This window comes from Limanda limanda, chromosome 1, assembly GCF_963576545.1.
Source record: "Limanda limanda chromosome 1, fLimLim1.1, whole genome shotgun sequence".
Taxonomy (NCBI): domain Eukaryota; kingdom Metazoa; phylum Chordata; class Actinopteri; order Pleuronectiformes; family Pleuronectidae; genus Limanda; species Limanda limanda.
The window spans coordinates 35,923,456-35,933,736 of NC_083636.1; the positions used below are offsets into that span (position 1 = coordinate 35,923,456).

Below are 10,281 nucleotides of genomic sequence, written 5' to 3' on the forward strand. Positions count from 1 at the left end.
ACACAGCTGCTTTTTACCTTTTAAAAACCTCACAGTGCTGTTTTTGAAGTTTACATAATGTACTTAAAGTACTAAAAGTTTAATGTGATAATTAAACAATCATGCGGGACATAAAAAGTACAAATTAGAGTGATGGTAGGAAATTTCAGAGGGAGCCACAGAGAAGAGCGAGAGCCCCCTTAAATTCTATGACTGGCTCTGTACAGGGAAACTGCAACAAATAACTTTCTGCCATGAACTTTGAGAGCTCAGATATTTTGTTAAAGACCAGGACGTCTAAATTTGTCTATGAAATGTCTAGGGTGGTGCTGTCACTGTGTTACTGTTATTTATTTGTATGTGCAGTACGCACGTTGTTTATAATTTGGATACTAAAAGAATCAATTTAAAAGATTAGAATGATATGGTTTGTATCATGTTTTCTTTAAGGGGTGGCCCTTTTGCCTGGGGCCCCCCCAATCCCTTGAAACTGCTGTTTGTTGAATACTACTGTAGTGTTATACAATGTTTGTTTGAACTTAGGTCAAAACAGTTTTTACGCAACCAAGTCAACAGAGGGTGAACGTTAGGGAGCAGCATCACCACAACACCCACGGATTCACTGTTTGTTGCCATTTGTTGAATTCAGTCCCAAAGTCATTAAACAATTATTCCGAGTGACTCAAATAAGTAAACATGTGATGGATTAATGAAACTTTTTATTCAGACATCGTACAAACACAGAAACAGCAAAGACGATTAAATGATCTTTTTTGTAAAGTAATGTATTAAATCCTCTATAGTAAACTTCACCACACTAAGAAATAAATATTTTTGTTTAAGTAGACGACATGTTATAAGAGAAACAGTATGAAGATGTAGCACTGGTTCCTCTCTCACGCACATTTAAAGTCAAAAATCACTTTAGGCATGCAAAGCTATGCAGTAGTTAGAGTAATACAGGGCAGGTTTATTTGTAGTTGCACCTTTCTCCAGAAATAACTTTGGTTGTCACTGTCAACCTCTTTGTCTCTGAAAACAGAAAACATTCATAGTGGAGTAATTCATCCCATAAAATCCCTATTCAAAACGATAACTCTTCTGTTAAACGATGCTGATGCCTCATCAGCAAACCTCTTAATCTTCTTTTCCCCTCTTCCCTCCTTTTGTTTTCTGTTCCACATCAAATTCCTCTCCTACTCTCTGTGGTTTATTCTATTTCTTGGTCTCCTCGATCTGCTCCACCTCGCTGGACTCGTCCACCACTTTGCCGTTGATCATCGTCTGAGTCACCACCTTCACGATCTTCCTGGTGCGAACATCAGGCTCCTCTGCAGGGAGAGATGAGATGAGAATAGATTAAACCAGATGAGTAAGACGAAAATGAATATTTTGGAATTGGTTGATATAACATATGATAATATATAGTGTATATTAGATACATGATATGTTGAGATTTCAAACTTTTAACTATAGTCTGTGTCTGACTGAACTCTTAATAATAAAGATGTGAACAGTTTTAGCTAGATATTAGGCCTAAGTACAAATTATTTTATAATAACCTTTTCCTCTCCTAATGTTTAATCTACAAATTATAAATGTGTGTGCGTCACAACGATGGTCAGTCTCACAGCTGTCCTGATAGGAGAGTCTAGAGAGAGTTTGTTATGGCTCATTTGGTTCAGCCGAGATGGCAAGGAGCAGGACCTTTTCTACTCAAGGCTAGGTTAGAAGACAACATCAGGATAGAGTTGTCTAGCAACTATCAGAGTAGCAGGGACGTCATTGGGAGTGTCTCTCTGTCTACTTCCGTATTCCAAAAGCCAGGAGGATGGATTACGCCTGCGCACTTCCGAGGAGGAGGATTGAAGATCTACTGTTATAAAATAGACAGGCGCCGGATGTTGGGGGCGCTCTGATACAACTAATGTACTGGAAGCCCATTGCTTTGCTGTAACCTGTTCATTGCTTTCAAATAAATACTTTGATTGAGCAAACTGAGTTCGGCTCGTCTTCTCCTTAAAGAGAATCTCTCACGCTTTCACAATTTGGTGACATCCCGACGTGATAAAGAAGACGGGATTCTTTAAGAGAAGCTCTTTAAGACGAGATCCTGAAGAGAATCTTTTGACCAGAAAGACCGGAGACCCCAAGGTCGAGGCTGCTCCTTGTAATACTCCACATACTCAAACTATAAGGTAAGCAGATAACCTGTTAAAACAAGTTCTGTTTGTTGATGTAGATTTTGAGTGTGCGGAGATGAGAAGGAGGTAAAAATAATATGTGTAGTGTATTTGGGAGACAATGAAGGGTTACGGCAAAGCAATGTGAAATAGAGGGACAATGAAAAGTGATGAGAATGAAATAGAAGTTCCAGATCTTGGCCGGGATACCGCAAATTGACGATTTAAACAACAGTTTGCAAACACTGCAACCTAAACTAGTAAGGGTGAGGTTTGGAGGAAGGGGTCAGCCTGAAAGTGAGGGACCTAACTGCCAAACACATCGTTGTTTAATCGGGCGTAAAGATAGAGATTCAGGTAGCAGGATTGCAGTGGGATCTGGAGACGGAGTGCCGGTTCTGACGGGGACAGGTGCTTATCGGGCCAGATACACTGTTGAATCGAGCCTGAAGCAAATATTAAGAAGGGATCCGTGATAATAATGTCAAACTGAAGGCAGGGCGCTGTTATGACGAGACCAGACGCTTAATTGAATTCAGACACAGCTTTTAGATCGACCCTTAAATTAGAAGTAAAACGGCTGTGAAAATATTGTTATTCTGTATGAGACGTGTTGCTTCGACGGGACCACGTTTAACTAACCAGAGTGCACCGTTTGATCAAGCTTAAAATTCGCCGTGCGACACGGGTAATTACATATGATAAGTCTGCACCAGGACCATGCTGCGCCTGGCTTGTTACAGTGCAAGCTAAAACACCTGGCCTGTAGGCGAGTATCAATTCCACAAAAGGATCTTTACAAGGCTAAGATCCAGATCATTGAGTCTTAAAATTGAAAAAAGCCTCACTGACAATTCTTGATCATTTTGTTTTAGAGTAGATCTGAAAGAAGCTTAAATCTGAACAGCTCGCTCCTGTACCCTGTTTGGTCACACAGAAACGAATGGCCCTGGACCTGCTACTGGCAGGAAGGGTTATGTGTGTACACTATGATAGGAAGTTCTTGAAAGACATTTTTTCCAAACCGCCCCTGGTGGCTGGGTGACCAGTGCCCTCTCCACCTCTACGCACCATGCCATGACATGGCTGTAGACTCTGAAATTAAATCATCGCCACGGCTCTGAGGGAGGAAAACATGCCTCATCCCCCCAGCTGATCTGATGCTGGTGATGGGGAAGCTGATGCTGTGGATGCTGTGGAGCTGGAGCTGAGGACGATGGAGATGGAGACGCGACGATGAGGAGGAGGACAAGTTTGCACTGGATTGGATGAAGGTTTGGGGGTACATGAAATCCCCAGTAAGTGGTCACACCCTAAAGGGCGTGAAAAGAGGGTTTGTTGAGATTTCAAACTTTTAACTATAGTCTGTGTCTGTTCGGCTCGTCTTCTCTTAAAGGATAAACGAGCATGCTTTAACAGATATCAGCCAAGACTGAATTGTGTGAAATTATATGAGATTTACACACATGATTGTGGAAACTAAGATTGAGAGAGAATAGATAATCTAAAATGAGATTAAGAAGTTGATTTGAGAGGAAAAGACAAAGAAAAAATATAAAAAAAATTGAGGATAGGATCATATGTGACCGAATAAAACATATTGATTGATACAGGTGGAGAAAATTGAGAGTGATGAGATGTGAGGTGGAAGAAGAGAGAATGAGAAGAAATTTGAGAAGAGAAATGAGAAGAGATTAGACATTAGAAGAGTTGAGATGAGAAATAAAATAAGATATTAGATGAGAAATAAAATAAGATATTAGATGAGATATTTGAAGTCATTTTAATTTCACCTTTATCCAACACTCCTGTGGTTCCCATCAAAAACACTTAATTTGAAAAAAAAAAAATGAGTCTGTGCCGTCTGTGGTTTTTCTAATGGTGTCAGTCAAAGATGAACATTTTTAAAACACAGCGTGGTTTGTTAATCCCTCAGATTGAGTCAGTCGGACTGGGACCCAGTTACAACACTGAGTTATGACTTCACACCCACGCTTGTGGCTACTGGAGCTGAGCGGTTGGTGGTGATTTCATTCTTTGGAAATTGTCATTAGTCGTGGGAGCGTGTGGAAACCTACGTGTCAGTCCCACGATGTCGCCTCAAACTCACACCTGAGTCCATATAAGGTGTGAATCTTTACGCAACAGCTATTAGATAAAGATTTATGAATTTCAGCTTGAGTCACTCTTCACCTCCCTGTTGTTTCCTCCAGGTTGTGATAAGATGTATTCAAGATTAATAAATGACCTCTGCGGCCATATTGATGTATTGTACTGTGATTGGGTGTCTTTATGTTTCAGTGATTCACTTCTTTTACAAATGAAAAGGCGAGGACTCACTTTTCAGAAGAGGGATCTCTTTGACTCTGAAGGAAGGAAAGAAAACATAGAATTAGCCTTTGGGCCTGAATACAAGAGTTACACGTTTATATATACGGTTCAACAGGATGTGAAATATCTTTATTCACTTTCCTGCAGAGTTGGATAGAAATATTGAACAAGACGAATGATCCTGAAGTCACGAAGACTGAAAATATCGTACTCATTTGTTTAATTTGTAGTTTGAAATTCAACCATTAATTTAAGCTTCTCACAATTCCTCTCCCTCCAGCAGGCGCCTGTAGGTGGCGATCTCCATCTCCAGGTTCTGCTTGATGCGGAGGAGCTGCTCGTAGTCGGTCTTGGTGCGTTGCATCTCCAGCCGGAGCTGGGAGAGGTCGTCCTCCAGCTGGCTCAGGGTGGCCTGCAGCCGCTCCATCTCTCCGGAGTATTTGTGAGCGGTCTCAGCCAGGTTGCCCTCCAGTGCAGCAATCTGAGAAACGGAGGAGAACACAATGAAGGAGCTGGGTATTTTTTGTTAATAGTCATTATACCAGTTTATCGGTTTTCGTACTGGCAACCAGGCGCCAAAGTGAGCATTTATACTTGTGCCCTGCATTTACATCGTTAAACACTAGATGGCGATAGCATTTCTTTGTCTGTGCGGATCATGTTGGAGATGGTTGAACGGATTGAGACAGAAGGAGAGTTCTTTGTTCTGGTCTGGCCACTGAGAGACATGGATGAGACCAAGCTGCCAAGTGGACAAGTCAGAGTCATCGAGTTTGTCCCTGTGAGGTGAAGCTACATTTCTTGGCGGTTGCACGTCAGGCTTCAGAGGTAGAAATTGGCCTTAATGTGCGAATGTGATGCCTCAGGTTGGCTGGGTACAAAAGAAAAAAAAGTAGTTCTGGCTTTTCAACCTCCTCCTGTGTTTACCAGAGGAAACCAACCCTCCCATGTCCTGATTTTGAAATGACTTCCCAAACCATTATCAACAAATACCTGCAACCTGACAAGGCTTTGGCATCGACAGACACAAACACGCAATTACCAAACCCACCCCCATACAATTTAGCAACTGAATCCAATGTGCCCTTGCATGACTTAGCAGCATGAGGGAGTAGGTGTTGACTGTCAACACAGGATTGTAAATACAAAACGATGTTCACACGACAAAGTCTGACTGAGACTGGATCTGAGCGTCTGAAAGGATTTGTTGTCAAATCCCTCATCACACCGGCCTTTCTCCGACACAAAACCAGAACTCATTAGGGCTTTGTGCAGAGGTAATACTCGTGACAATATTTTTTCAAATCGTTATTACGGAATTTTCCTTAGATTTTGTTTTTACTGCATCCAAAATAACTTGCACAATTACCTTCGAGGGATAAGACATGAGACGTCTGCCTCTCCAGCCCCTCCTCAAACCACAAACATATTGGCGTCTAAATTGTTTTGTTAACAGATTTTCCCCAGATCTCCTAGTCCATCATTTATTATGCAACCAAAAGTTATGAAGGCAGACATGGAATGTGGACATAGGAACACCTTTTATCTTCAGACCCGGCGTGCAGCAGCTCACCTGTTTGTGCAGGCCCTCCAGCTCCACCTCCAGGGTCTGCAGGAAGCGCTGCCGCTCGGTCAGCTCGCTCTGAGCGTCTCTCAGAGCCTCGTTGCTCTCCTTCACCTCGTTCTGCACATTCTCCAGCTGGTGAACACACGTACACAAAAAATACAACCATTTTGAAACATCTGTCCAACTTCGATCAGGCCATTTGGCAAAAACTGCAGCTGAACTGAAACATAACAGAGTAGACTTGTAGATCTTCCTTCACCTTCTTGTGGTACCACTGCTCCGCGTGCGCCTTGTTATTTTTCACGATGCCCTCGTACTGGGAACGCAGGTCAGACAGAATGGTGCCCAGCTCCGGCCCGGTGGCAGAGTCCACCTCCACGGTCACCTCGTCTCTGGCCAGACGAGACTTCATGTCCTCCAGATCCTGCAGGAGGGGAAGTGGTTTGTATATTTTGTTGTTGCTTTGCCACAGAGTGTGTATGGTTGTTATCATCTTAAATGTATCATGTGCATGAACGTGCCGTATTTGCATTGAGGCGACATATGGACGCAGAAAGAGTTTTGTGAATCCTACACCACAGGATGGCAGAGAGGATGTGAGGGCCTCTTTATTATTTAGTTTTTCTCCATCAATAGTTGATGGGGCAGAGCTCACCTTACCCCCCCTCCCCGACCTCACACATGCTCAGGGGCTTACTCTCTCTTCTCTGGGACACTTTGTCACAGGCAGTTTGTTTTAATTGGATCTGGTCTGATGTAAATGATCTTCACGCACAATTTTCCAGCCTGTGTTTGACGATTGAGTTTAAATATGTATGTCTGTGCACCTAATTGCTCGGGGGAAGCATGAGGGAAAACAGTGTGATGTAGATTTATGTTAATGTTTCAGTTGGAATAAAAGTCTTTATTTAATTCTTCAAAGCCGGATGTAGATTTTATAGGAGAGAGCGTCTTCAGAAAGAGACACTGACTCCGAAACACCATCTCACCTCTTTCATCAAAATCTAAACATCTTTATAACGTCAAACAAGACAAATCCAAAATCCGTAAATAAAAGTGTCATTCAGGATAAATGTACTTGTTCTATCGAGGATTACAAAAAAGTCTTATTTGGTTAGTTTCCTTCGCAATATCTGCTCTACATCAAAGTTTGGATGTAAAATAGAAATTTAAAACCATCCGACATCAGATCGAACAAACACTGACACGGTGCTACTCTGTGTGAACCACATTATTGTCGTGTCGTGTACCAACCATCTTAAATGACTTGGATCAGTTCACGTTCATTTCAGAAAGAGGGAGATCAGTGCCTTGTCTGGTGAGAGAGAGGAGGGGGTAAGTTTATATAAGTGTCTCTCCCCCCCTCCTCCCCAGAGGCCTGAATGCCTTGTATCAGCTGATTGGACGGAGACAGCAGGTTAGAGGAAACCAGATCCACCTGCTGCTTTTGTGTGTAGTAACCAGAGGAACACCACTCTCTCTCTCTCTCCTACACGTCTGTTTCTGTCCTCTCTTAAAAAGACCTCATGAGAACGTCGAACTGGGTCAGTGCGATATCAAGCGGCTTGTTGTTTTTGGGAGGTTGGAAGGCCAAAGGGAAAACGAGACCAAATGTCAAATGACACAAAAGGTAATATAACTACGGAAGGGAATAAAACAATGAGACAAACAGATGTACCTCCTCGTGGTTTTTCTTGAGGAAGTAAAGTTCTTCCTTCAGACTGTCCAGGTCTCCTCTCAGGGAGGCGATGATCTGCTCGTGGTCGGTTTTGGCCTTTTTCAGAGCAACACAGTCTCGCTCCACAGACTGACACATGACCAGCTCCGTCTCCCACCTCGTCGATGGAAGGGGAGACAACACAGGACAGTGAGCCCGAGGGCGATAGCAAAAGAAAGTTCTGTGTACCTATACATTATAAATTTCAAACATGTCTGCCTGTGGAAAGCAAACATTCACACTGTGTCTACAAAGAAAATAACATTTCGTATCGTTGTACTTTTTGTCCATGACATTCTTTGCAAAATATCTATCGAATTAAACCACAAAAGACAAATAACCCAAACCAGTTCCTCATGAATCACTCACTTGATCCTGAAGTCGTCAGCAGCCAGCTTCGCGTTATCGATCTCCAACATGAGACGAGCGTTCTCCAAAGTCTTCTTCCTCACCTGGCGAACATGGGGTCACTGTTAACTAGTGTATTTCCTCGATGCTTTGTGTGTGGAACTTTGTTTGCTAAACTGTCAGAAGCAGAATATTTATTTTGTGTGATTACTGATAGTTAAAACACTTCTAATCCTCTAAATCACACATTTCAACGTCGTTATGTGTAACTATTTCCTTTTGGTGAAACTAGTTTAAATAATTATTAACTTGGCCTTGGATCTGTTTGGTACAATATTAACTGGGTTGAATTTGGCCTCTGAGGAATGATCCAGCTCCTGTCTAACGACTCAGTGAATTTACATGGAAGTTTTGTCTATGTAAAATTAACCAAAGTCACCTTTGGGCTTTGTTGCATTAACAAAACTCCAAACTTGTAACCTGGCTGCCATGCACACCTACAACACGGGCCTACCTCTTGCTCTACAGCATGAGCCTGAGCCATCATGGAATCAACGTCGTGACCTTTGGGAATGCGGTCGAGCATGGTCTGCTTGATCCTCATCTCCAGGTCTGCGTTGGAGTGCTCCAGTGACCGCACCTGCAGGAAGACGAGAGGGAAGATGGGGCCGAATGATCAAAGTGTGTCCGTTTGCTAATAGCATCATTTCCTGGTATGTAGAGATAAACCCATCATGCACTTTGGCTGCTGGCCAACAGCCCAACAGTGCAGGGCTGTGTAATGTGTCCCACCTTGTCCAGGTAGTTGGCCAGGCGGGAGTTGAGACTCTGCATGGCTTCCTTCTCGTTGGCGCTGTTGCCGTGCAGGCCGTTGAGCTTGTGGCCGGTCGGCCCGTTGAGATCCTGGCCGATGGAGGCGGAGCGGGTCAGCGGGCTCGACGCCGCGAAGGACACCGAGGCGCGGGAGCGAGAGCGGCCGCTGTCCATCAGGGAACGACTGGAGAAGGAGGGCTGGCGGCTCATGGAGAAACTCCTCACGGACAGACTGGAGGCCATAATGGGTGGCTGTGAAGACGCAGAGTCCAAGTGGACATTAGACAACGCTGAGGGTTGTGTTGGCGTGAAGAGAGCAACACAACAAGAGCACAATCATAGATGTTGAGTTTGTTGCATCTCTTGTGGGAACGTTTTCTCCAAGGAGAGAGTGGATGGATGGTTAAATTACGCAACTTCAAAAGCCAGATTCTTTAACCTGGTGCAGTCGTTTACAGCTCGTGTTTCATGAGACCCGGCTGCATAGAAGCTCTTCTGTGGCCCTCAAGCAAATGTGTTTTATTCTATAGCATTTGGCCAGACGTTAATGGAAACACAAGTAGGACCTAATATTCGAGACCACTGAACGCCCACTGAACACGAGGAGAGGAGCCTCTAAAGGAGTACAAGGCTCGCTGGAGGCTGTTCAGACTAACCATCTGCGTGGAGGAGACGACTCTACGGCCGGAGCCACTTCAGACTGTCGTCCTCAGCTGCGCTCACAAACAACTTCAACTCAAGTCAATGTAAAATCTAAATGTAAATGAGCGCAGTTCAAACCCCGGGTTGGAGAAGAGCCTCTCAGGGCGCGGAGATCGCTCTCAAGTCGTCTATTACTATGATAATAGGATCCATTGTATATTTAGGAGGAGAAATAAAACAGAAACAAACAGAAAAGATGAAATTTGGCTTGGAAAAAGGTTTAGACTAAATATATCTGGTTGAATGTTTAACAAGAAATATCTAAAAGCTGAAAAGTCCAAAAGTTAAAGTTTTCCATGAAGCTACTTTACATAAATATTCCTTTTTTCTTTCCTTCCTTAGCCTTTAACCTCATTTGATAATAAGTTTAACATGTGTTTACATTACTTCCTGTACTTCTAGCAGGGCTCGTTGGTGTTTGAATGTAAAACATTGATGTGGTATCTTTGTCTGTGTGTGTGTGTGTGTGTGTGTAGGCCAATAGGTGTGTGTGTGTGTACGCGCTTGAGGTTTCGCGCATGCCTGCTTTTGTGTGTTTCTCAGCAGGGTTTCAGTGGCAGCTTAGCGGTCAAGGGAACCTCTCTTTCTCTCTGTCACCTGATCCCTGCAACACCGTTCCCACAACACTACAAAGGAGCCAG

At 43.4% G+C, this 10,281-nt stretch overlaps 1 protein-coding gene across 1 annotated transcript; it reads right to left on the reverse strand.

The window, feature by feature from the left end:
• Nucleotides 1–780: 780 nt before the first annotated feature.
• si:ch211-243g18.2 (uncharacterized protein LOC559906 homolog) lies at nucleotides 781–9,193 on the reverse strand. Its single transcript, XM_061078984.1, has 9 exons — nucleotides 8,918–9,193; nucleotides 8,640–8,765; nucleotides 8,147–8,229; nucleotides 7,739–7,895; nucleotides 6,320–6,484; nucleotides 6,067–6,192; nucleotides 4,757–4,974; nucleotides 4,503–4,528; nucleotides 781–1,310 (listed from the first exon to the last, which is right to left on the reverse strand). Exons 1-9 carry the CDS (start codon nucleotides 9,179–9,181, stop codon nucleotides 1,195–1,197), a joined length of 1,281 nt encoding a protein of 426 aa, XP_060934967.1. The 5' UTR covers nucleotides 9,182–9,193; the 3' UTR covers nucleotides 781–1,194.
• Between the last annotated feature and the right edge of the window lie 1,088 nt (nucleotides 9,194–10,281).